The sequence below is a fragment of the Lathamus discolor genome, chromosome 9, assembly GCF_037157495.1.
Source record: "Lathamus discolor isolate bLatDis1 chromosome 9, bLatDis1.hap1, whole genome shotgun sequence".
Lineage (NCBI taxonomy): Eukaryota > Metazoa > Chordata > Aves > Psittaciformes > Psittacidae > Lathamus > Lathamus discolor.
This window is the reverse complement of record NC_088892.1, coordinates 2,395,205-2,422,613: the sequence shown is the minus strand read 5'-3', so window position 1 is coordinate 2,422,613 and position 27,409 is coordinate 2,395,205. Positions and strand designations below refer to the sequence as shown.

Below are 27,409 nucleotides of genomic sequence, written 5' to 3'. Positions count from 1 at the left end.
TCGCTGCCTGTTGAGTAGAAGAGGCCGGAGAGGAAGCAGGGAGTGTTGTTTGCCGGCCTGACATTTATGAATCCTTTTGGAATTTACTACAAGGACAGAGAAATAAGGATGGAGCACTGCCCTCCCCATGGCCAGCAATGCAAGCTGGGTGAGAAAAAGAAAGCAGCAGGACCAAGATTTGCCTATAAAAACGTTTATTTCTCAAAAATACAAGTTCCTCGCAGTGACACAACCATTGAGCATGCTGCTTTAGATGGGCTTTCACCTGCTTCCCATAGAGCAAGCCTTGGGTGCCAGAGCAGGGACAGCGGGATGGGTTCCCTTCACCCATTCCCACTGCCTGTACCCAGAGCACTGCCCAGGGCCCTCAGCTGCAGCTCCAGGTCCAGGAGGTGTCTGCTGCTATCCCAGAGAGCTCTCTCTGGAGACAGAGGAGGTCTGCTACCTGCAGCAGCATCCCATTTGCCTCCTCACCATCCAGGGCGCCCATTTGCAGCACAGACTTCTCCTGGTGGCCAACAGCACATGAGATGTCAGGGAAACCCCAGTCCCTCCCATGGGCCTGGGTGAAGAAAGCCTGGAGATGGGAAGCAGCAGGACCCAGGCCCCATTCAGCCTCACTTGCTCTTACAGTGTGGAGCCATCACCCCACAGGTCCCAGCTCCTGCTTCCCCGCTGAACAGCTGCCTGGTCCACATGAAATGGCAGACCCAGCTCCCACAGGACAGCTCTTGCTGGCCAAGGTGGCCTGTCCAAATCCCACCTCCTCCCTGCATCCAACATGCTGGAGGACTGGAACCCAACGAGCCCTTCTGCTGCACTGCTTCCACACGGCACGGTAAATCCAGCCGCTGTGCCCAGCTCATCCAGCTGATGCCCTCTGGATGCAGCATCAAGGACAAGCCGCAGCTCCTGTGTGCTCTGCCCATTGGCTCTAACAGTCCTATTTTCTCAAGTTCCTTCCCTGATTTTCCTCAGGAAGGTCCATGCTGAACACAGACTGCCCTGTCCTCTGACACCTGAAGGGATGGGGGCAGTGGTGACAGGTTCCAGCACAGCACAGCAGGCATGTATCCTCCATGACCACCCCACCAGGTCCCACCTAGAACAGGCACGAGGCTCTGCATGTGGAACTAACAATAATGAGGACATGGTTAGAGGAATCACCAAGGTTAAGTCAGCCTATGTCCTGTCAAAACTGCTTCCATAAGGAGAACAGATGGGACACGGTCACGGAAGCCTCTTCTGAGGGGAGCAGAAGGCCCACCATGCACAGCTGACCCATTTCTCAGGGAGCTCTGCCACCTCCCTGGGATCTGGGCTAAAGATGTGAAGAGGAAGCCTCCCACCCTGGCAAAGCCCTCACTTATCCACTATTGACTTGTCAGGTAGGCAGGGATGAAGTCCAGCAAGAAGTCCAAGGGCAACCAAGAGAGACTTCAGGGCCTTGGGACAACTGGTTAAAGGGATCAGGAACACAAGCAATATTCTCTTCTATCAGGGAATGATGAGGGAGAAACGGGAAGGGCCAGTGTATCAATACCTAGCTCCAAGCCTCGTGTCACCAGCAGAATCTGGGGTCTTTTGCTTATGGGTCAGTCAAACCAGCAGCAGACCAGCTGTCTCTAAGGGGCAAAAGGCTCTTCATGCAGGAGTTACCAGGGTTCAGAGATCTGAAGGGGGAAAGGGATAAATCCAGGCTGGCTGGAGGTGTCCCTGGGGCAGCATGCCAGTGTTTGAGGGATGAGTGCCAGCAGGGTCCGTATTTACAGACTAGCTCTGCAATGCACAGACCACCAGTGGCACAGCCAGAATCACACCCAGCTCCTGCAGACATTTCCTCCACCTCAGCATATCCATTAAAGCATCAGCAGGGAAAATGGTGTGAAAAAGCAGTTGTTTGGCTTAGAGAACTTGGAGCCACCTAAATCTGTTTAAACATACCTCAGGTTTTAATCATAGAAATGTCTAAAAAATGCCTTTTTCTTTTTTATCTCCTTTGGTGGTTCTAGAAACCAGAAAATGCCTCTTTGCTGTTGCTTCAGGACAGTCTATGGCTGTTCCTACCAGTAAAAAGAAGGTACAGGATGAGAAAATTGGGTACACAGAACACATACAACATTGGCAAAACAGAACAGTCACCACGTTGTGCTTCGGGACATCAGACATGAGCTTCTTTCACCAAATATATTGAACAGCACTTGCCTGTGAACAAGTAACTTATCAAAGAGGCTACAGAACTTGAAGGTTCTTCCAGTGCTGCTCTGGACACTTCCACTTTCCAGCACCTGAGCCCATAGGCGTGCAGGAGTCAACGTGAACAAAGGTCAGAGACATCCCTTGGCACATGTCTCCCACTGTTGGTTGCAGCACTAAGTCAAAGCTCAAGTCATTTTCAAGCCATCAAAGCCACAAAACTTCCACCTTTTCTCCAGGCTGGCTCCAACCCCACTCAGCTCCTGCCTGAATGTGTTCTGGAGTCGAGTCATGAGAACTTCCACTTCTGCAGTGCAGATCTGTGAAATCAGAAGGCAAATGGCACTAAGAATGAAGATGCTTTTGGTTTTGGAAGCCCTGCAATGACTGGTGGTGACATTCAAGCTCAAACATTAATTGCTACAGGCTTTTCCTAGACATCCTGTCCAAATCCTCATGCGGATAATCAAATGGGGATAAGTCTGACAGCTGTGCTATGGTCACACTTCAGGGTGAGATGGCTGCAGATGTAACACACACTGGAAATAAGGGTAAATATGCTCCATCCCTGGCGGTGTTCAAGGCTAGGATGGACAAAGCCTTGAGTGGCTTGGTTTAGTGAGAGGTATCCCTGCACATGGCAGGGGGGTTAGAACTGGATGATCTTAAGGTCCTTTCCAACCTTAACTATTCTATGATTCTATTCCATGATTCTATAAAAGGACTATCCTAATTCTTTCCACTGTGAAATGCAAGCTAAAGGACTAAAACCTCCAAAGTATTTAAGTAACTGAAGAGTGAGCACTTTTGTCACTGCTTCGAGAACAGAGCTCTCAGTGGCTGGGTACAGAAACCAGTGACATGGGAATTGCACATTCTGAACAAAGAGACCTGAGCAGGCAGCAGGCCAGCGTGTGTGGCCAAGGGTCAGCAGACAGTGCACCAGGCCGAGGCCACTGCAGAGGGTCAAGGATGTGCCTTTCACAGGGCTCTTCTGCTAAGCTCATTGTGGAAACCTCCCGTGGGCCTTTTCTAAGCGGTAGGTTCCCAAGAGGAAGTGCCACAAGTCAGATGAAGGGTTTGATGGCATTTCTTTAGCAGCCCCAAATTAAACCAAGAGCAGCTCTTAGCCTCATACGACTTCTGAACTAGGAGAAGATGAATTATGAACTATGTCTCTGAAGGGCTGGAGGAAGCCAGGAAGCACAGGCCAGCTTCCCCAGGACAGGGAAATGAGACAGCAAGCTAGAAACAAAGCAGCTGAAGACATTCCAAGCACAAGAGGCGATTCCCATGCTGGGAACTTTAAGGAAGACAACTGAAGAACAGTATGTTAGGGGAACAAGGTGCAATTTCCTCAAGCATTCAAAACCCTTTGCCCTGTTCCTCCCTGTTTACTTTGAAAAGGAGCCTGAAGCCAGTGATGCACAGAAATACTGCAGGGAACAGCAGCTTTGTGCTGTGCTAGGCAAAATCCATGAGCTTGTTGTGGCCCTTCTCAACTCCTGCACCCAGGAGTTGATCTCTCCACTTAGCACAGAGCCCCATGAGCAGGGATTCAGTTCAGTGTTTCCACTTCTGTAGTGTAAGGCCCTTGCACAGCATCCTCCTAAAAACAACTACACTGACAGCATCAGAACAGTCAGCCAAGGCCCAGGGAAGGGCTACAGGAGCAGAAATAGGGAAAAACATTGCTCAGAGACACAAAACCAATTGCTCAGTTTAGAGAGGATATACACAAACAGTGGCATGGCAGATGTTATAATAAACATTATGCAAAGCCAGGTTATTTGCTCTTTTCCTTAGAGGTCATCAGGCTAAGGGAACAAAGGCAGCAAACTTACACAGAATAAACAGAAAGACATTTTGGATAGAGATTTTAAAGATGGAATTCACTGCTGCAAAATGCAGCTACCATCAATAGGCTTTCCTCTGAGCAGGGACAACTGCAGTGAGAACATAATCTTCAGCTCCACACTGAGGTTAACACTAAGCTGCGTGAGGGCTAAAGCAGAAGCTGGGGTGCTTTGAGCAACCTGCTCCAGTGGAAGGTGTCCCTGCCCACAGCAAAGGGTGGACTAGATCTTCAGAAGTCCTTCCCAACCCAAACCCTTCTGGGGTTCTAAGTTCATCCCCTCCCCTTTCCTCTGGTAACAAGTCACTGCCATTAGCAGACACCAGTTCTCACTAATCCTGCAGCGTTCCCAGGGAGTGAAGCTCTTTCTCAGCCACAGGGACTGGACACACTGCCCAGGCTGCCCGGGGAGCTGGAAGTGTCAGCACACCCACCTTGCTGTCCAGGCGCTGCAGGTAGGAGCAGATGTACTCAATGCTCGCTCCAAAAGGGTGCACATGAAGAAACGTTGAAATTATTCCTGGGGAAAGGAACACCAGAAATGTCATTCTCATGGCATCCTCCCGCTCTGCCTGCTGTAGGGAGACCCCTCCTGCAGTTCTGACCCAGCCCTGGGGCAACACCACCACAGGGATGTGGAGCTGTTGAAGCGAGTCCAGAGGAGGCCATGGAGATGCTGCGAGGGCTGAGGCAGCTCTGCTCTGGAGCCAGGCTGAGAGAGCTGGGCTGGTCCAAGCTGAAGAAGAGAAGGCTCCTTAAGGGGAGACCTTAGAGCAGCTCCAGTGCCTAAAGGGGCTACAGGAAACCTGGAGAGGGGCTTTGGACAAGGGCCTATAGGGACAGGACAAGGCTTTAACCTGCCAGACGGGAGACTGAGATGAGACCTTAGGCAGAAGCTCTTCCCTGCGGAGATGGTGAGACAGACCCTCCTCTGTAAGTTACTGCCTTCAGTGAGACCTCCCAGAAGAGCAACCTGCACTCCAGTCCATGCTGACCTGAGCTGTCACTCCACACAAGCAGTGTCTACATACTTTACACCTGTGTGGGTTTGACTGAAAGGCGCACAGCACAGGACTGCCATGGGAGAAACGCACAGGGTCAAACCCTGACCCACCAAAGCTCGAGGCTTTCTTTGCTTCCAGGACTCCCACCTCCCCTGGCATAACCACAGGAACAAGGGGTGGTCAGATGGAGCTGTAAGGCCACCTTGAAGTAAGTCCCATCCCATTCAGGTCTCCAGCATCATCACCAACAGAACTTACCAACCAACAGGACTTCTCGTTCAGATTTCACAGGGCTATTGCTCAATGTCTTCTCCACTGGACAGTCCTTCTCCTGGCTGCACACACAAACCCTGGATGCGCTGCTCTCCTGCAAGGAACCCCAGGGCTCGTTCCACACTCAGCAGGCACTTACACATTAACCAGCAGCCTAGTCAGCCACAACAGAGCCTGTGCTCTTGTCCCCCTGTTTGAGTCACTGTATTCACCACAGTGCTGTATGGAATACTTATTTTGCCAAATGCTTCCAGCACAGCACAGCTATGGTCATGCTGCTCTGCCTGAACTGCCTGAATCAAGCTAAGTAACAGTAAAAGCCCATGAAGTTAAGCAAGATGCCACAACACACGCTATGAGCCCTGTTTACTGGTAGTGTCTCCTCTAGAAGGGCCCTATTTTAAACAGTAAAAGAAAAACAGACTAGAAAGCAAGCCCTGCAGTGACCAAGGCAGAGCAGATGTTTATTTTTCAGATGCCTGAACTGAGGCAATATGATTGATATCAAGTGCCCAGTGGCTGCCACGGGTTCAGGATCAGATTGTCCTGGACTCCAGTTTGTGGTACTGAGCTGAAAGGGAATTTCACATAATTTATTATCCCCCAAACAAACACAGTCTGGAAGCAATGCAAAGCCCTGGCAGACACTCTTTTATTCCTAACGGAATAAAAGAAGCAGGACTCCCGTTTATACCTAAGCTTGATTCAGAATTCCAGTGGTCTGAGAGCTACAGACAGCTATAATTGGAAACAGTCTCCAGTCACTAGCAAAACACTGAGCTTGGGCCAGTAACAAAGGCAGAATCAAACAGTTCCTTGAGTTTGCTTCGCTTCTTATGCCAGTGCAATTCTCAACTACACAGGACTGAAGCTGTGCACCCCTGGCCTGAACAGGCTGTAATCTGTTTCTACAGGAGAAAGAGAAGGTGTGTGATGTGGAAATGGAGCTGGCTTCAGGCTGGCACAGGGGCTGCAGTGTGTCACACTGGAAATACCTGCTCTCACTTGGAGATCCAAAAGGTGTTCTTGCAGGCTAGTTGAAGTAACAGTGCAATTATCTTGCACACCAAACCCCATTTCTACACCACAGTGCTGCAAGTACCCGCTGTGCTTTCAGTCAGAAGCTGCCAGCATTGAGTAATTCAACTATTTCAACTTGTACATAAACACAGTCTGTATGTACAACACACACTTCACAACAAACCAAACTTCAGAACATTGCTCATCTCACAATGAGGTGTCACGACTTCCTCAGTAAGGTGTTCTGACCCAAGTACCAGAAAAGAAACTCTCAGACTTACATTCCCTTGACAATCAATTGCATCTCTCTCCTTGTCCTCTTCATCTGCGATGCTTTGCTACACAGAGGTAAAGAAAAGATTACTGATGACAGTCTTTGGTATCAGACACTGAAGCTCCTGCACCGAAGATCTCTGGGATACAAAGCCAGTTTTAGTTACTAGAAAGACATTTATCTTCCCTAACTCGTGGCACAAAAAGGAGGGGCTAAAGTCTGAAAATCTGAGGTAAGATCTAGCATTTGGTTCTGTGGTCCTTGGTGAGAAGCGCTACATAATGCTTCTTGTCTATCTTGCATAATTGTGCCTGTGTCGTAGAGGACCATGGCAGCTTAGATGTGTGTATAGGTCCACAACCAAAAGACAGAGGGGATCATACCTGAGAAGAAACAGTGTGTATTTATGTTAAGAATACGCAAGCATAAGAATATTGTAAAGCTCGCAAAAATAAAAAACTTTCAATTCAATAGTGTTTGATGGAGCTCAGATCAAATCACGTCCCTAAAACACATCTAAAAATCAATGTTTGATAACTGAGACCTTTTCTTCTGATCTTTTAAAGCTCAGGTTGCAGAAAAGCACATTCCAGCTGCAATATCACTGTGTGTTATAAAATGGAAGTTGATCTTTTATTCATACAGTTGCTCATGTAGATGGTCTCACTGGTGAGACCATCTGACTCCTGATAGCTTCATGCACCAAAGCATGAATGTTACTGATGTAAATGTAAAGCAACGCTAAAGACATACATCCTCCAAAGTGGCAGGGCATTTTTTCAGCTCTTAAGCCTGGGCCAGGCATCCTCTATGAGAGTGTTGAAGGACAGAAGCCCCTTACTGCACTCATGATGGACCACGGAATCCCAGGACTGCATTTCCTACGGAGAAAGGAGCACAGGGATGGCTCCTACCTGCTCCTTCAGGTTTTCCAATAATGTCTCTATTTTTAGTTTGTCTTCTCTCACTTTTTCTAACTCAGCTTCTCTCTTCTTGTATTCATCTTGTATTTTCAAAAGGTGCTGGAAAAGAAAAAGATAAACTCAGTTCTTAATTTGCCTTTCACCTCCTGCTATTTAAAGAATATAAAATGAATAAGGCTTTTCCATGAAGACCAGGCAGATCATACTCAGAACAACTAACAGGTTAAGTATACACCTAGAAGAAACCTTTTCTACAACATACTTTAGAAACATCTTTGCTTATTAGCATCCAAAAAAGCACGACTTTGTGAACATGAGGCAGTAATTCCATCGAACTCTCGCTGCCCCTGAACTACAGCATGTGTTGTATACCGGACTGTGCCATGACTCATGTAAAAGCTCCCCCAGCCTGGGTCATTCTAGGGCCAGGCCAACAGTCAGCACATAGGAAAGAGCAGCACAGAAACAAGTGACACAGAAAAGTCACCTCAGAACCTTCCTAGATCTCTGGCTCCACGTGAATACAGAGGTGTCTGGCGGTTTAAGGAAATACTCTAAAACAGCTACTAGATAAGGAGATGGGAACCACGTTACTTTGCTGGTAACCAGGACCTCATACAGTTACAGAATGGGTCAGCACAGACTCGGAACCCCAGAACTCAGATGGTGGTCAAGCAAAGAGAACACAAGGAATCCACAATCCATGACTGTCTCCATGTGACTTACGAGTTCATACATAATCACTGTTCTCAGCGTTTGGTTGTTGGGGTTTTTTAGCAACACTGGGTATGACAAAGTTGCTCCCCATTTGACAGTTTTGATCTCACTTGAAACCAAAATGCCTTTTGTTTGTGTTTCCAGTCCACACCACAGCCCCTCTGTCTTTTGAGCAAGGTCACAGCTATAGAAGAGTCCAGGCCCACCTTCTGCATCCCCTGCAGAGCCTGCTGGAGAAGCTTCATCTGCTGCTCCTTGGTGGTGTCCTCATCTCTGCTGGCTTTGCCCTGCTCCTGCTTCAGCAGCTCCACCTCATTGCGGTAGGCATCCAGCTGCCAGCGCAGGCTGTCATTCTCTTCTTTCAGGGCTTCCACCTGCGACACCAGCGCTGGACAACAGGCAGGTGGGATCAGAGGTCAAAGAAGTGGGGGTAGGAAGTCGTTGGGTGCTCTGCCCCAGCACCCCTATAGCTCCCAGTACCCACCTACAAGCCCAAAGTACCAAAATGAATTTCTCCCAGCCACTGTTTGTGGTATCTCTTTACAAAAGGACCTCCTCAGGACAAAGAGTACCTCTCAGCACTGACGCAGTATTGAAGTTAGAAGAAAAACAGCAGCCAAAGAACATATTTGGGTGAAATAACCATGCTGGACATGGGTTTCCTAACCACTAAAGCTGAAAGACTCTGAGACAGGCTCCACTGGCATCTTCAGTTAAAAGAATGTCTCCATCAAGTCACGGCATCAAACACCTGCATCAGTCTGGTGTCCTCAGAGGGCCTGATAAACTCAGGAATGTGATTATAGAACATTATGGCTACAAAGACATCTTCAGCAGGTATCAAAACACACTCATGAAGGGCAAAGCCTGACATCCGATAGCCTTGCTACTGACCTCTGAACCAGAGCACATGGAGGTACCTTTGCCTGGGACTCACACACTGTACTCAGGAGACAGGGAAGATGCTGCACGGAAGAGAGTGGGTTTGATCTTACTGCTCTCACTCATTCTCCCTGGCAGGGAATGTGTGTTGGACACCACCCTGCCCAGCTGCACATCTCAAAAGGACAGCAGGCAAAACTCAATAGATAAAAATTGGTTTTCCTCATCAGAAAATCAAGCGGGAAATTAATTAACTTCCTAAAATGGATCTGGACAAAAGAAGGCAGTTTCCAGGGTGAGCTTCTGCTCTTTATGGATGTGAAAAGCTGACAGAACACAGGGGGGAATGACAAGTGCTGGCTACAGAGCAAGTCACAGAGAGAAAATGACTCCAGGCAACCGCAGCTGATTTTGCTCCACCTGTGACAACTGTGGGGTACAAAATACTCAGAAAGGGGCTCCTGAAAGAAACCACTGAGGAGACAAGTACTTAGTTTGAGCTTTAAAAAGTGATTTTACCCGACTCTTCTGTTTCTTTCATCTCTGATGGATCTTCTATTTCTTCATCAGACATTTCCATTTCCTCCTCTCTTCGAATACCCATTAGCTCATCATTATGAATATTACGGATTTCCTAGGATTCAGAGAGCAGAGGGGGTTTAAGTACAGATTACAGGGAAGAGGCTGGTTGGAGAAAAAGTTGCTGATAATCTTGAGTCTGCAAAATGCAACTCCACAATGCAAAAATGAGGAAATGATTAAAAGAAATTGGCATAGACTATTAGATCAAGGATAACATCTCACAAGAGCCAGTCAGTGCTACCAGTATCACTGACTTTCCATCTCCCTTCCTCTGTGCCCAGGCAGGCAGCTAGCCTTGCCCACAGGGCAGTTTCTCAGTGACCCCTCTCCCAACACCTGCTGTGCCCGATGTCCACATGCCTGTTCTACACTCACTCAACCCTCCAACACAAACCATTCCCTGATCCTACGATTCTCAGGAGCTAACAGCACAGTCTGAGCTGCGCATACACCAAACTAAAACCACTACAGCTGCACACACACACCAGGGGGTTTGACCACAGGACCATCACTTGGCACTGCAACTATCTGCAGCCCCCCAGCCCAATGAGCTCTCCTGCACAACACTGATCTCCCTTGAGCCCAGACACCTCTCAGGGTTACCTCTCAAGGATGAGAGATCCTTAACCAAGCATCTGATATCTGTAACAAGGTAAGTGACATTTTACATTACACCCAGAAGTGTATCATGTGTTAGCAATATCTTTTTATATATTATATATATGCACATAGAGCTATAGCTTAGTTACTGAAGTGTAGTTAGTGTTTGACCACTGTCCAACCACTCTTTAATTACCATTCAATTATTGCTTAATCCGTATTCGACTGCCACTTAATTATCTTTCAATCATCAATTAACTATCATTTAATTATCAATAAAACCTTTTTAGTTAACCCCACAATGGTTAATCATCAGTTACCAACCAATCATGAATAATCAACCCTCACTTGAACAAGGTCCTTCCTAAGCAAGGGAATACACTGGCTGGTGGTTCACCAGGTCCAAGCTTCCACAGCTTCTTACCGCACTGCCTGCAGCTACAGGACTTGCCAGCACTGCCTGAGAAAAGCACGTGCAGTCACCATCAACAGAAATAATTCCCTGACCTTGCCTAACACCTCCCCAGCACATGCCCACACCCTGAGCCAGGCTTGCCTCCAATGTGGTGACCCACTGGAATGCATTATGCCAGAAGATGAACCAAGGAGAGGCATCTTGTGCATCCACCTTCCTTTAAGAGGAGACCCTAAGCTGGGGGAGGCCAGCAGGCTGAACCCAGCAGCAAGTACTCCTGGAAGAGGCCTCACCAGTGGTCTCACAGCCTCGTCCCATCGGGAGAACTTACCTTGGAACAAAAGACAGCTCCAAATGGAGAGCGTGCTCCCACCCCAGTCATAGTAACAAATCTCAGCAAGCAGGAAAGAGCACTAGGCCTCAGAGGCATAATCTGACCGAATAATACCTGACTTATCAGGTATAAAGCACAATGTTTGCTCCTCCTTTAGCTACTACAAAAAGTCTTGACCCAGTGGGATTTGGAAAGGAAGTCCCAGAAGGGCAGTCTCACAGGGAGACTGCAGCTGGAAACTTCCCAGGAAAAGTCACTGATGTGAAATAATCTTACAGGTGAAAGACAACTTCTGGCTTTGCTGAGATGGACTGGTTTTCCTGGTTTGGAATAGGGACCTCGATACCTGGGGAAAAAACACAGAACCACAGGAGGGAAGGAATGCCAGCCAGAGGGACCCAGCCAGGCTAGAGGACTGGGGCCATGTGAACCTCATGAGATTTTTTAACAAGGCCAAGTGCAGGTATCTATAGAGGCTGGGGGATGAAGGGTCACCACCTTTAAATCCTTTATTCCACTAGCAGTGTCACTGCATGGGATAAATGCATAAACACGGGAACACCCTCCCTTAAGTTTTCCTCTCTGTCCAGTGCAATTATTTCCACCTCCCACGTCTGTCAATAAAAATGTTATAAAATAGATCTGATGATGCTCAGGGTTTGTGAGGTTTCTCTTGTTTCTCTAGAAATCCATCTTGCTTTAATGTTAAAACCAGCAGCAAACAGATCAATAATAACTAATGAATGATTGCACATACAGAAGTCAATGTATTGCTACCAGTAACATAAATAGCAAGAGAAAATTTTTTACCTGTAACCCAAGAGTCGACTGAGCAATTCCCATCTTACAGTGTGAATGAACATGGTGTTATCCACGTGAACACTGTGCAAACTTAACATCAATATCCTGACAAGAAAGAGACTGTGCTGGAGGATCTAACACAAGAAAAGATTACCAACCTCTGCTTGTTTGCACCACACGCTGATGTTCTTACGCTGAGCTTTCGTGAAATGGTCCCAAGCCTTTTGTTTGGAGGCAGAATGGTACACGGCCACTATCTGCTCGACTGTAGTATCAAATCAGCAGTCAAATCAGGCCAGAATATCATCCAGAGAGGGCGAACAAGAGGAGTAAAGGAGTAAAAAAGTGGAATCAGGCAGGTGGTTTGGCTAACCTTCTCTTATAACACTGTACTGTGCTGAAGCTATTCTCAGGGAAGGGACTCGGGGCCTGGAAAGAAAAGTGTGGACTTCACCAGGCCAGTGTCAAACACTCCCAGAGTAAGGATCTACTGAGAAAAGAGGCTGCTGTCAGTGGAAAGCAGGCAGGAGGTCAATGCACTGGAAAACACTGCTCAGCACTGCCTGTGAGTGTAACAGTGCTCATGGGTAGCACTGGCTCTCTACAACAGGAGGTTCAATACAACTGTGAAAGCTGGGGCATTAAGCGGTCTCCTGCCCAGCGGGTGCAGCCCCACAGAGCAGCACCACAGCCTGAGCACCACATCCCACCTGTGCCCACTATGGAAAAGGGATTCTGGCACCAGCCACTGACCTTCTTTGCTCCCAAGGTTTATTCCTTCTATTTCTCTAGAAAATGTGCAGCAGGTTTTGGCAATCCAAAGTACCTCTCCTTGGATGACAGCTCACCCAACAGCAGAGAGCACATCCAAATCTACCCAATTTATATATTTTTATGCTTGTGATGTTGTAGCAGGTGTAATTCTTAAAAACACAAAATAGCTTTAGCTAAGCAGCAAAAAGCTGAAGAATGGCTGAGCTATCAGGGTGAGCTTTACAGCTCACAGTGACATGCTGCTGTCTACTGCTACTTACTCTGCAGTGCTTACTGTGCTTCCCTCTGGACCATGTGCCCATGTTTCTAACCATGAACAGGATTCAAGAGTTTTCAAATAAATCAAGTGTCAAACAAGTAACAGTCAGAATTGCTGAGTAGAAAACCAGAAGTTAAGATTGCTCACAATCTAGCCCAGGGGCTCAAGGAGACTTGGTACAATGGGAAGAAGGTGCTCTAGAAGGTAACAAGTGAAAAAACTATTCAGACTTACTAAGGAAAGGATGTGTGAGAGGCAATGAATAGTTTGAGGAACTGTTATAAATCCCACCCTGGAACTAAATATAGCCATGCCTCTTCATGGTTTAGTAAGTACTGGGATTTGGAAGACTCAGGTTGGAAATGCTGTTCTGCCACAGGCTTTCAGTTGCACCTGAGAACAGTGTTTTGGGAACACTCTGCTGCATCCTACCTTTGGTGAACAAATCCTGCACACTTCGCTGAGGCACCAGATTACCAGGGACTTACCTTGTCTGTGCACTGAAGTGAAGTTGAAAAGATGACAGAACTACTAACAGACTATAATTAGAAGAGGAAAAAAATTAAGAACTCATTCTCTCCTCCCCCCACATATGGACTTTTACTCCAACAAAAAGAATCACAAGAGAGTTTTGCCAAGTTACTGATACATGCTGACAAATTAATTGTAGCTGCACAGAGTGATGCTGCTTCTCTTCTGGAGCCCTTTTAGTGTGGCCTCTCCAGACTTTAGAAATTAAGCATCTTTTCTACAACAGACAACCAAGAGTCAGTGTGGAAACACTACTCACACTGCACCAGAATCCCTGAGAGAGCAAGTTTGAATTTCTCTTTAGCTTCTTCCATCTCTTTCTCATGAGCTGCTTTCTCATTCACCAGCCTGCGAACGTGGCTGTTGGCCGACTGGATCATGGAGTAGAAGTTGTTGGCAGTCCTCCTGTTCACTTCGCCACGCTCTATCCAGGTCAGCAAGGTCTGGATGGCTTCCAAGAACTTCGTGTCATCTGCAGCAAGGAGGGACACTTTTACACCATGGGATAGGGGCACCTGGGTAGCTTTCAGATCCTTTCACCAGCACTGCTGTACTGCTTTTTCAGCTTCCTCCACGTGGATAACCACAATTCTTTAGAGCACAGCAGTAGATTTAGATTAGACATTAGGCAGAAGTTCTTCCCTGTGAGGGTGTTGAGGCGCTGGCACAGGGTGCCCAGAGAAGCTGTGGCTGCCCCATTCCTGGCAATGTTCAAGGCCAGGTTGGACACAGGGGCTTGGAGCAACCTGCTCTAGTGGAGGGTGTCTCTGACCATGGCCAGGGGTTGGAGCTGGAGGAACTTTAAAGTCCCTTCTCACCCAAACCTGATTTTATGATTATATAAGACTATACAAAGGAAGGCAAGGCTAAGACCAAGCTGATGGAGCAAACCATTCGTTGAGGTGAAACAAGAGGAGGACCAACTGCTAGAAACCTACTGGAAAATTTCATGTGTCTATTCAGACGTACACTTTCACGAAAAAAATACCCTCCAGTTCCAAAATAACCAGGCCACACACAGCTCTTAGTCTTCAAAGAAGGTCTTAGGACTTACATTAGCTCTTGTAACATGAACAAAAGTGGTTTGGAAAAACTACTGCAGTAAAGTAAGGGTTGTTTTGAAAGAAGAACAATTCTGAAACAGAGACGGTGAGCAGCACCGAAGGCTCCATCTGCCCATGCTCATTTCAGTTCAGCAAGACAGCCACCAGAGAGCACAAACCTGTCCCAGCACCTGCACAAAGGGGTGGCCACAGCCACAGAACCACTCACTCACCTTTCAGTTTCTCAGCGACAATGCTGCACTCATGATCAGAGTAATGCACAACGGGTGGTGGGGAGGGCGGGCGGAAGCGCTCCTCTTCCAGTCGCCTGCGATGCCGCTCCTCGCGTGCCAGCATCCGCTGCTTGCACTCCCACTCATACAGGTCGTCCCGGGCCTGAGCAAAGTCCACATGCAGGCGCCCAGTGTCCTTCTTGTCTGTGCTGGAGCCCAGCCTGATGCGATAGCCTGGCAGTGATGACAACAGGGTTCACACAGGATCAGTGACTTAGGCTCCAACCACCCACCAGTGCCCATCTCCCATTCCTAGAGAGCCAGAAAGCCCCTCACCACAGGAGTTTCCTGAAGAGTTTAGTGTACAGGGAGCGATGCTGGAAAAGGAAACTTTGGGATTTGCTTGTGCTTTGCGTGTGCAAGGCAACACCTTACAGGGGCACACTCCACACTAGCAGGTACTTGGGCTTGAACAGCAACTGCTTAATGGCAGGTAAGCTTTTAGGCTACAACTAGACCTCTCGGGACTAAGCCCAGATCTTCACACGGAGAAGGCAGAACTGCCTTGGATTATTCCACACTTTCACAAACTCCTGAAGTTGGAGGTGGGAAAGGAAGACTGAGAAGTGAGACACAGCAAAGAAGGCCAGCATGGTTTGCAGGACTCCTGTTCTGGAGTTTCACATCAGACATGCCAGAAGACTCTGCTCTGTAGTTAAGAAAAGGACACATGGGATCTATGGAAGAAAATCTGAGCTCCAGAGAGACTTTGGACAAAGAACAAATCCAAAACCAACACTTGCGTGTGGAGGACACTGATGACTGTGCATATGACCATGGCTTTCAGCAGGAGGAACTATAAGCAGAGACTACAGAAGCTGTATTAGCTACATAGAAGCCATAACCACAGACACACAGCTCTTACTAAGAGGGCACTGCAAGTCTAACTTGATTCAACAGTCTCTGGAACGAGACATAACACTTACAGCCAGCTCAAACAGGCTACAGGGAAGTTTCCACTATTTTAAGCAGTAAAGAGCATTCCCCTGCCTTATCCTGATAATCTCATCTCTCTGGAAAGAGTGTGGCTTTGGAGACAGAACCTGGGTTTGTTAATACACTGAAAGAATCCATTTGGAAGGGATTTCAGCATGCGAACAAAGTACTACTGTATTTTTCTAGCATGGTGAAGGGTCAGGTGGGGAGCATAGGCTGCTCAGGGCTGATGTGACCAGCACAGCAGATGCAGGCTTGGCTGGAAAGGCAAAATCTGCTGCCACAGTCTGTGAACACCAGCCATGAGGCCTCTGCCTCCATGAAACAAACCCCAGGCAAAATGAGCCCATGTGTTCCAGGGAAGATAATACTGTCTTAGCATTAGCTGGACATTTATCCAGGAAAGATGGGGATGGCCTCAGACTGTACCCAGTATTTTACAAGGGTTTGCAGTGCCCAAGGTAATAAAACATTGCCAGCTTTCCTATTAGCAGCTCTTTCCATGTGTTTAAGCAGAAAAGCAAGAGCAGCAGAAAAGAGGTGAACTGACACATTAGAGAAACCTTGCAACTGCAACACAGCCTGTCATGAGAAAGAGATCACATTGCTGTCCCAGAACTGTAACCTGCCATCCAGGACAGAAATGCACCTACCAGAGAGATAAAGAGCCTTGTCCACCATGAACTCCTCAGCAAAGCGGATGTGGCAGAAGTTCTTCTTGCTCTTTCGAATGGCGATGACTTCCCCACACTGCTCAAACACTTCCATGATGATCTGCTCGGTGCTGTTCTCTGGCAGCCCTCCAACAAACACCGTCTTACACCCAGGGGGCCTCTCCCTTGTTGCTGGAGGGGGAAGATCTGAGGAGAGCAAGAGACAGAAAGCAGAGCAGGTTAGTTGTGGGGTTGTCAGCACATATTCCTTTCCCATGGTCATCTCCCCAGGTATGGCTGAGACACAACCACACTTTCCTGACTTCCTTCAAACACAGACCCAGTTCCACTGCACACAACCTTAGCAAGCAGATCTACAGTACTGCTGAGGTGCTGCATGACGATAAGTACCTTTACCAGCATGCTTCCAAACAAAGAGCTCAAGAGACTGCAGCTCTCCAAACATTCTCCCTGGCACAAGCAAAGGCTCCCTGAGCTCCAGTCATAGAACACGAGCAGCACCAGGACCTCAAAACTTCATCATGGGAGGTGCTATGAAATCACAGCTTAAAGGACTGTCCTAACAGAAAGAATACATAGAAAATGTAGACAGAGGATCCTAAAGGACAAAAGTATTAACGTTAAGGGAAGGTCATGAACCAAACTGAAACTAAAAAGATATTATGAAAGGAAGAGATGAAGGAAATGGGTACAGCCAAGAGGTGCAGCAGGAATTAATGTTGGCGTTTTTTACTTTTATGGTTAAAATGAACCACAGAACATAAAAGCAGGCTGACAGTTAAGTTGAGTCTGCCAGAAGCAGCCTGCCAAGTACACTCACCCACCTGCATTGCTGCAGCAAACATAAGAAACTGCACGAGACTGCGGAGACTTGGGTCAGAGGTTTTCCAGCACCAAACCCATTCCCATGCTCAGGTGCCCACCTGGCAAGTGCAGGAAGATCCCCTACCCCAGCTCAGCACATGAACTGGCTTGTCAACTGTTTCCAGGACAGCAAGACAGGTTTGCTTCTGGGGATGGTGAACAAAGAGGTAAATCATCAGGCTGGGCACTGATGGAGCTTTATTTAAATTACTGGACCTGGGAGCGCAGACTCCCAGTGCTGGGAGCCCATCAGGCTTGGGTGCCATCTGCTGGCACCTGGTCAGGAACTAGACAGACACAGCTACAAACACCTCTCACAGCTTCTCTGTGTAAGGAAAATGTCTTCGTTCCCATAGAGAGCACTGCTGCTAAAAAAAACCTGTCAAGTCCTTGGTTTCTATTGATAATGTCAAGCCTGTCCTGAGCTGGCACAGCCCACAGACTCCTGCAGAGCCACTGCTGGGCTGTGCAAGTCCTGCAGGGAGAAGCCTGTCCTACACCTGCCTTCCATGGTTTGGAACCTCTGCCTCCTCTATACTTGAGGACTTATTGTTACTGCTTTCTGGGGTGGGACAAGAACAGGCTTTTCCTATTGCTCCATCGCTGCCTGCCAGCACCTAGTCACAGCCACTCACCCTGAGCAGCTATGTCCAAGCAGTGTCACAGCTGTTCTCTCACACACTTTTTAACATATATACACATATTCCTATATAGACAGACAGAAACAGGACAAAACAGACAATTACGTGGGTTAGGTGGGAAGAGAGTGCAGGTTTTGCAGTGAATGATCTCCTTCACAGCAGGCATGTCTGGAGGGATTGGAGGTGGCACTATTCCCAAGCCTGGCATCATTGGGTTGATGGGAGGGATTCCAGTCATCATCCCAAGAGCAGGATCAAAATCTAAATGAGGGAGAGAATAAGGGAGTCAGGTCATGGTCTGGACTCATGCAGCAACTGATTCCTCAGACAGCAATTAGAGAAGTCTCCCCAGTGAAAATGAACTGAATAAACAATCCAGAGGGAGCATCAAAACACAAGAACTTTAGATTTGTGCCCTTAATTTTTTAGCACTATTTCCTTGTTGATTGCCTCAGCCAAATAAATTTTCTCTGTTCAAATAAACTACTTCCTTTTCCACTCCACAGACATCATCTCCTACTGCCAAAACCTTCCCCAGTAAGGTTTATCCACATAAAGAAATCCAGAAAGAGTGTAAAACTTAACCCAGCTCAGTTTCATTAAGTGGTTCAGCAGTATGGACAGCTTGTGACATGGGGTTAAGGCATCACCTGGCAAGCCAGAGAAGTGTACCAGCTCCAGCAGATAAGAACATGCAGTAATTCTGGGTAAAATACACAGAGGCATTTAAGGAAACACCTCATTGATTTCCTTAACCTGCTTGACTTGTTTCTAAGGCTTCAGTCAGCCCTCTGACTACATCTAAATAGTATTTTACCTTGATTTTGCTCCTACATTTGTCTCCAATGCCATATAAAACTAAACACAGCTGTCGAAGAAGGGTATTTTATTTGGTCAGCAGCTGCGAACCCTGGGGAAGCAATGCCTGTGAGCAGCCACAGGAGACGCAGTGCACCTGGATGTCTTGTGGAGATGGCTCATGAGTCTGAGAACATCAGGAGCTGAGCTGTAAGGACAGCCGCTACCAGCAGGGTCCGCTGGCGCTGTGAGGGGGAGATGTCAGCAAGAGCCGCTTGCTGCCTATTCATGGGGTTAGTCCATGGTAAGAATTTACCTAATAACTGAAATAGGCTCTTCCCAAAGCCATGTCTGAAAGGAGAGGTGGCCGCAGCCTGGGTGAGCCTTGTACCTGGCAGCAGCGGCTGTCCTGTCATCCCTAGCGGAGCCATCCCCAGGTTGTTCATTGCAGTGGCCCAGGCAGTCGGGTCTGACATTGGCAATCCCATCGGAATGTCGAGGTTTAGATTTCTGCCACCATCTGCTGAGAGCAAGGAAAGTGATTAAGAGCTTAGTGCATTCTTAACTCCTCTGCAGGGCACATGCTGCCCAGCCAGGCTCTGCACTAGCAGCATGCAAAATCAGATTTGAACCTGACACATAGGGAAGAGCTAAATGAAAGAATAAACCAAAACCAGTGCTGTCCCTCTCGAGCAGAGGACATTGTACAGAGGCAGTGTCTATGAAAACACCACCAAGTGCATCTGAATTACAGTTTATCCATTAGAATCAATAGCTCTAAGGGGCTTTAAAGGAACACCGATTAAAGGCAAGGGGTGTGCTTTGATTCCTCACAAACTGTCATAATTGCACTGGATTTGTCAGCGAGGGCAGTTTGTTCCAGCACAGAGCACTCCCACTGCCATCTGAAGGTGTTTCTCCTCAATGCTGGAAGGGGAGATGAAGCAGAGACAGCAGCAGCACCAGTGCTACCTCCTCAGAATCTGGCAGAGTGATCTGGCAACCCAGGTGGAGCCACAGACATTACACAGACGTGGCTGCTCAATCTCAGCTTCCATGGCCACCTCCCCCCTCCCACTCCCCTGCTCACCCGCAGGAACATTTGCTCTCTTCCTCTTCTTGCCCAAATCACTTCCATTCTCAGCTGAGCTTTCCAACTCCCGTGGTGGCACAGCGCTGCTGAGCTGCAGAGCCTTGCTGCTGCTGGCAGCATCAAAGGACAGAGGGTTTAAGCCTGAAAGAGAAAAATACAGACACTTTTTTTTACATGGGTTTGCGATGCTTCAGCATCACAGTAAGGAGAGAAGTGCCAGTCCCAGGCACAAGCAGCCCTGCAGGTCCCAGCGGGAGCTGTACCTCCCATTTACTGTCCCCAACTACACCTCATCTAATCTCACACTGACACCACTTTAAAACATTGCTCACTACCATTAATCCCAACAGTCCTACACAAGTCAAACTGTTCACCAGCATAAACCCGGGTGCATCTTCCCTGCACTATGCAGGACGTCAGGTCTGGAAACTCAGAGGACAGATGATTTTTCTAGTTCTTCCAGGAATACATTTTTAATAGTTACTTAACATTTCCACCTCATCTGTCACCAGTTGGGAAGTCACTTGGAATTATTTACTAGCAAAAGCCAAGGCACATCTTGGATGATCTTCAAAGACATGATGTGCTATTGCAGTTTTTATTCAGAGTCTGGCAGACAGCTCTCTCCCACAGGAGAGCATTTCTAAGGGGAAATAAAACTGGTATTATAGAAGCCCAACTGTAAGGCCCAACAAAACCTGAGCAAAACCTGCCCACTGCATCCATCACAACTTTAGGTCTTCTCCCACTCAATCACATAGGGCTCAAGAGGCTTTGATGAACAATTCACAAAATTGAGCAAGACTGAGGGTCTCGGGTATAATGAAACAGAGCAAAGGCAAACGCATCCTTAACCAACCAACCACTGTATAGAGTAAGAAAAGCCAATCATGCAGACTTGAATCAAAGAGGAATGAAGAAAAATTGTTCTGTAGCTTCCTGTGTATTTCCTAATTCAAGGAATTCCATCCACTGCAGACCAATTCTGCGCTAAACTTATTGCCCTTAACTGAGCACTGAGTTCATTATTCCACCTGCTGCCATGCTCGGCACTCACAGGGATGTGAGACTGAAGGGACATGAAAATATCCAGTTGGATTTATCTTTTTGTCTGCAAATTCCCTCTGAACAGCCAATGGAAAAAACACCAACCAAATCCTCTATGAAGTGATAAACCCAACTACATCTCTGCTAAGGTGTGCCTGTATTCTGGGCAGAAAAGCAGAACTACAGAGGACAAAAGGCAACATCTCAATGCACTGATGGCCCAGGGTGTTTGTCCCAAACTTTCCTCCAGACACTGTAGCATTGGGATTTCTATTCCAGTGGATTCCACTTCCAAGAACTTGTACGGCTGTAAATAGACAAGGGAGTGGACACAGGGAGCCTGAAGGGCCTCCTCTCTCAGCCACTGAAAGGGGAGAATGCAAGAAGCCGCCAAAAAAGAAGTTGCATTCTGCTGGCAACAACAATAGTCATGCCTGGCTCTGGAAGATGCCCACAATGCTGCTGCTGCAACACCCCAAAGGCAGAATGTCAACAAAGTCATGAGGACCAGGGGAACAAATCTCCAGTCCAGGTTAAAAATAGACAGGCCACAGCACAGGAACAGGACAACTGAAAAGGAGCCGCTGTAAGATTTACCTCTGTTGTTATCTACCTGAAGGGACAGGCAACATGAAACTTGTGTGTTTTCCTGTGCTTGGGTGTGGGGAAGGATGCAGCTGAGCAGGGATACAGCCGGACATTTGTGCTGCTAGGCTGAAATGGACAGACACCCTGCTCCAGTTGTAGGTGACACACACAGAGCTGCCTGGTGTTAACCAACACACTTCAGTGCAGCTTGCTACAGACCAGCAATGTGTGTCCTGCTTCCAGCATGCAGATCAACGAGAGGAGACCCAGAACAGGTCAAGTCACTTAAGACCTTTTTCACAAAGCTGTTTTCCAGAAGCTTGTCCCAGCATGTACTGGTGCAGCCCGTCATTCCTCCCCCAGGTGGGGGACTAACGTCATAGGAACTGCCTAAAGGTGACAGTAACATAAGTACAAGTTTTGTGGAATGGGTTTTGGGGAAAGTCAGGTGAAGTCCAGCATGAGACCAATGAGGACTTCCAGGAGCCCAAGACAACTCCCACAGGCACTTTGCCTTGTTTTGCTCCAGGCTGTGTGAGCAGAGAAAGCCAGGAGCTGCTGCTGGTCACTGAGTCAGGTTTTCTACCCTACAATTGGTACATGCCATGATAGCAGCCACCTTCAGACCCAAATGCCTCTTCTACCATTTCAGCAAACTGCCATTCAGCTGCAGCTCCAACCACATCCTGCTGGATACAAAGAACACGCACAGAAGAAAGCTGAAGCTGCAGAAAAGCATCTCTCCTGGGCACAGAGCAGGATAAAAGCGAACAGAATCAGCCAGTGCGACTCTGAGGCACCAGCACAAGCCCTTTCTCTTCATGCTGACCTTACCAAAGCATCCCTGGCTGTGCTGGGCTGGTTAGCACAGGAGAAAAGGGACCAGGCACGGGAGCAAGCCTCAAGGTTTTACCAAGGTTTACTGAGGCTCTGCAGAGCTGGCCAGGAAAGGGAGAAAGCAGCAGATTTCTGTTTGCAGTGAAGTGCTATGTGGAAGGTAAGCAGGGAGGAGAAAAATTAGGGGTTTCAGTGTGTGATCAGTGTCAGCATTTCTAGAGCAATACATGGCAGGAGCACTGGCATGTCCTTTACCTCCAAGCACATCCAGTGTGTATCTCTAGAGATTTTCCCAAGAGTGAATTTTGAGGAGCCCAAGATCAGGCGCAGACATAATGCAGGGCCTGAAAAATTTTAAAATCAATTTAAAAATATATAAAATCCGTTTCTACTGGAAGATTCCTCCCTAGCAAAACAGATCAGGAGGAACAAGCAAGGCCGCTTAAAGATGAGCACAAGATGACTGCCAGCGAGTCCTCTCACATGGCAGCAGCATGTTGCTGTAAGTGGTCTTCACCTCTGGAAGCAGAGTTGTTTCTGATGGGAGGACAGGCAGCAGCTTCCCACTGTCCCAAAGAGCACTGCCACCACCTAGCCCTGCCTGGCCCTGGCAGACATTGATCCTGGGCTGTGCTGCTGCTATATACAGCTCCAGCTTTCACAGCACACGTTTTGAAAGGGCCTTGAGAGAGACAGGGAAGATCAAAATGTTCCAGGCATAAATCAAAGGAAGTATCTGCCCTCACTGGGTCCCATGCCAGATCCTGGGCAGGACTTTTCCAACTACTAGTTCCTGCTAACAGAGCTTGGCCATTTGTCTTCATGACCAGTGAAAGCAACATCAGAAATGGTCAATATGACCAATATGGAAAGCACTGGTTAACTGGTTAACAGGTCAACCCTTCACCAGGAGCTGACAACACTGAGCTCACCGAGCAGGGCGCCCGTGGCTGTACAGGACAACAGCTCCCCACAGGGATGAGTGAATCCCACAGGACCTTTGCAAGTCCTCCCTGCTGGGTTTACTAATGTTGAATCGAACAAGAGCAGGAGCTCTGAGCACAAGCTTCGTGCTGCTATGTAGGATGCAGAGCACCTCACCCTGAAGATAACACATGCTGACAGCAACCTCCCACCGCTGCCACTCATGCTCCAGTGGCTTTCCTGACCTTCAGCTAGTAAGAACCAGATATACAAACCTCTGCCCTGCAACTCAAAGAAAAAGCTTAGTAACAGGTACTCTGACACTGTCACATACCCAAAAACATTTTAATGGTACACTTAAAAAGCCAGTGCAGACTGTACCCATCAAACTGCTCTTACCCACCATCACAAGGAACTTCAGAAATGGGCTGACACAGGCTTTACTATAAATATGGATTTACCTTTGCCAACACTGGTAAATATACGACATAAGTGTTACTCAGCCTGAACAGAGGTCCTTTTCTGCATAGAATAAAGTAGATCCCAGAATACAATCTGCCACCTGATGACACAGCACTTGTTGTAAGTGCTACAGAAATGCACATTAGAAGAAATCAAAGCACACAATCTGCAGCAATCAGTTAGAAAACACAGAGGAAAGAAAACAAGGAAGGGAAAGGAGATGCCAAGGCTCTGAAGTTACGTTTTGACACCAAACATCTGCTTTCCCAGATTCATTCCCAGGTTCAAAACCCGCTGTTGGACTTGTGCAGTCTTTCCTACTGTAGTCTCAGCTTAAGTGCCATGGCTAGAGCTCTATAATCATAAGTTTGATCGCAAAGCTGGCTACGCACACTGGGGAAGCCAGCAGACTTCCGAAAGTTACTTCTGTCCACTCCATACATTTCTGTGTGCTACCAACACTGACCAGACACTGAGGGAAGCACGCTGTCAGGACAAGCATACAAAGCACAACTTCACCTGCGAACTGCACGAGAAACATGGCAAGATGCTGGTCATATTCCAGGATTTCAGCCAGTTCTGCTGCTCCCACCTTGCTTTTCTGTGGAAAGGATGGAGCCCAATGTTGAGCTCCCACACAAGCCTCAAGCACAGAGGGGAGCTCAGGTCCTAATGAGAGATGAACTGACCCTGCACTCCCCTGGGCACTGAGAGCACAGGTTGGGACTGGAGCTGGCACATGGCAGCTCCATGTGTCACCATCAGTCTCCAGGGCCTGGCACCAGTAATGTATTCTGGGCTGGGGGGAGGTAGAAAGCAGGTGGAGGAGCGCTGTGCGTCCGTCTCACCATGGAAGGGGTTTCACACAGCAGCACTTTCAAGTGCCAGCATGCAGTTAAATAAACCCCGTTTGCATGCCTGAGATTAGCTGCGCTGCGCAGGGTAATGTTCTGGTAATCCTCAGTGGCAAGAGGCACACTGCTCAACCCCCTTGGATCGGGAAGCTTGAACTCAAGAAATATTACTGTCAGACAAGTTAATTGTTCCAGCAATGCACTGAGACACAGAGCCCCTTTCTTCTTGGGCCCTAAAACCAAATACATAGCCATAGCAGCAAAACCATGGAGAGTTACCAAATTGCTGAGCTGTGCCCTTTACTTCCTGTTGTAACCCAAAACAAAGGGAAACATTCTTTGTCAGTATGCATATGCATATATGCATGCTATGTGTGCTGCACACACATAGGTGCGTGTGCACAGCCCCCACACCAAGGCACCATGGAGTGTTTTTGGAATGCTCTGTCAAACCACCTTCCCTCCCAACACAGCATCCAGGAATTCCATTGTAGTAGCACTGGGATTTCTGGGGAGCGAGCAGCTCATCCTCCATTCCCTGGGTGCAGAGGGTTCGTGCCCAGCCCCGGACAGCTCTGCAGTTCAATCCTCCCCATCCTGCCAGCTCTACTCCCAGCACATTCCAGGGCAACACCCACCACTTCCTAACAAATGCTCAAAAGCTCACCTTTTCAGAAATACATTTTGAAAGGTGAGGAGCAAAAAGCTGTCAGGCAAAGTGAGGCAGCAGGCAGGACTAACTGCACACACCTACTGCAGGGGGATAGGAGAAATGAAAAGGAGAGGAAAAAAGAGGGAAGTCCCAAAGAGAACTCCAGCAGAGGCAGCAATCAGGATCACTGGAAAAGTCCTGGACCAGGGGGTGAGTGGGGCTGCCCAGCCAAGAGCCTCAGAGGAGCAGCACTAGCACGAGGACCTGGACGGGATCAGAGCAGCGGGATGCAGCATGACACTGGAGGAATGTCAGCAGAAAAGTTGGGGATTAGGGCAGAAATCTCACACCATCTTCGGAAGGTGCACAGAATGCCTCTCCAGCAACACCTTATCTCTGAAATCACCCGGAGATAGAACTTCACCCCTTCTAGGGGCTCAAGTCACCCGTACCAAAAACATGACCTTAAACTAAGAAACCTGACCCTGCGGCAGCTCAGGCAGAGCTTTCAACAGCTTGAGACAGAGGGCTTCTTAATGAGACGTTATCAAATCCATCCATGAAACACCAAGAGACAAAAGCCAACCAGTCAGCTTCCAGAGTGGGAATGACGCAAGAGGCTGGAGTGAGAAGGATGCAAGTCTGCGAGACAAACTCCTGCCCAGGCTGCCTCAACACTTACTATTGTCTCACCGCTCCACTGCCACGTTCTGCAGGCTGGAAAAAATGTCTAATGATTATTGTAGCTGTGCAAGTGAAGTACGGGGAGCTAGAAAGTGTGTGGATTAACAGGTAACCTATACAAGAACTAACACACCTGGCACTGAAAACAAAAGCGCTTCTATGCAGTAAGATGTGAATCTACACTGGTGTTAACACCTGGACTTTGCACACACAGCCAAAATGAGGGTAAAATAACTGACAGTAAGAAACACATAAAGAAGCCTGAGGGTAACGCTTAAGGAAGGAAATAAACGCATGCATGCGCATACATATGGGTGGTAGGCAAAAGATATTTATGGAGCAGGGCTGTGGGAGAGCTACAGCCCATCGGTATCTGTGGTTACCGGTACAAGCATGCCGGAACCTGACAGTGCTTCCTACGTGCAGTCTGGCTGTCATGAGTGGATCCAGCACAAGCTGAGTTGGGCATGGCTGAGAACCCAGCCAGCTACACCCAACCATTAACACCGTGACAGCTACACCCAGCTGGTGAGAAGCTGCTCCCACTTTCCCCCCCTTCTTTGCAACCCAAGCCTCCCGCAGCACCACAAGTGCCCCGTGTGGCAGCCGGTCAGCTCCGCAATCACTTCTTTAAGCACACCTCACTTCGCTGACCCCTCAAACCCACCGCCCGGGGACAGTCTGATCACCAGCAAAAGGCAGCCTGCCACCCCAACTTAAACCCCTAGGAGCAGCCCCCCCGTCAGCCGAGCGACACCGGAGCTCTCGAGGTGTCACCAGCAGCAGCAGCCCCCGGAGCTCTCGGGACCCCAGTGACGGCGACGGCCGGCGGGAGCCGCACCGAGCCGCCTGCACCGGCCGGAAGCCAACCCTCGGCCGCCTCGGACATGGGGGCCCAGGTTAGGTCCAGCGAGCCGGGCTCGGCCTGAGGAGCTGCAGCACCCACGGAAGCGGAGCGCACAGCAGGCCCGAGCGCTCCAGGCCCACACCACCGCCTCCCCCGGCGAGCAGCACCGGGCCGCGGACGCAGCAGGCCCAGGCGGCCGCTCCCCCTGGAGGTCTCCCGAGGGGGCTGAGCCCTGCCGCCCGGACACCGAGACCCCCGAGCACCGGCTCCCCCAGCCCTAGCCCCGCACTCACCGCCAGCTCCCGGTCCCGCACCCAGCGCCTCCCCATCCGCCCTCCGCGAACATCCGCACCGGTCCCTCCGCGCGCCCCCGCCGCGGCCGCCCATTGGCTGTCACGCCTCTCAGAGCCGGGGCGCAGCGCGCAGGGCACCCCGGGACGGTGGCGGACTGCGCCTGTGCGGCTGGTGCCGGGGGAGCCTGCCATTAACAGGAACAGGGCTGGCGGCAGCGGGGTTCCTCGGGCTGGAGTACAGCGGCGGCAGCAGCTCTGCTGCTCTCCTGGGGCAGGGCCGACCCACCCCTCCTGCCCCCTTATCCCGATGCACCCCCCGCGCCCACAGAATCCCAGACTCTGGGGTCTGGTTGGGTTGAAGGGGCCTTGAATCTCATCCAGTCCCAGCCCCCTGCCACGGGCAGGGACCCCTTCCACTGGAGCAGCTTGCTCCAAGCCC

The 27,409-nt window shown here is 48.9% G+C and overlaps 1 protein-coding gene across 2 annotated transcripts; it reads right to left on the bottom strand.

Annotated features, from left to right (window-relative positions):
* Positions 1–177: 177 nt before the first annotated feature.
* On the bottom strand, positions 178–27,064 carry ENOX2 (ecto-NOX disulfide-thiol exchanger 2). 2 transcript variants are annotated; one of them, XM_065689408.1, is made up of 15 exons: positions 26,971–27,064; positions 19,780–19,923; positions 19,081–19,212; positions 17,997–18,152; positions 16,366–16,572; positions 14,717–14,950; positions 13,700–13,912; positions 12,035–12,141; positions 9,664–9,778; positions 8,469–8,650; positions 7,537–7,644; positions 6,630–6,686; positions 5,314–5,422; positions 4,486–4,571; positions 178–2,516 (listed from the first exon to the last, which is right to left on the bottom strand). In XM_065689408.1, the coding sequence occupies exons 1-15, from the start codon at positions 27,062–27,064 to the stop codon at positions 2,385–2,387; spliced, it is 2,076 nt and encodes a 691-aa protein (XP_065545480.1). In that variant the 3' UTR covers positions 178–2,384. The 2 variants fall into 2 exon arrangements, with proteins under 2 accessions (XP_065545480.1, XP_065545481.1); XM_065689409.1 differs by having other exon boundaries at positions 19,081–19,209.
* Positions 27,065–27,409: the final 345 nt, after the last annotated feature.

Bases quoted from the DNA above. Each gene is read 5' to 3' on its own strand.
- ENOX2 (XM_065689408.1), bottom strand. From the start codon at position 27,064: ATGGGCGGCCGCGGCGGGGGCGCGCGGAGGGACCGGTGCGGATGTTCG. The intron at 19,213-19,779 runs GTGAGCAGGGGA...CCTTGCTCTCAG, and splicing joins GAGAGCAAATGTTCCTGCGG to CAGATGGTGGCAGAAATCTA. The intron at 7,645-8,468 runs GTGGGCCTGGAC...TTTCTTTTCCAG, and splicing joins CTCTGCAGGGGATGCAGAAG to CACCTTTTGAAAATACAAGA.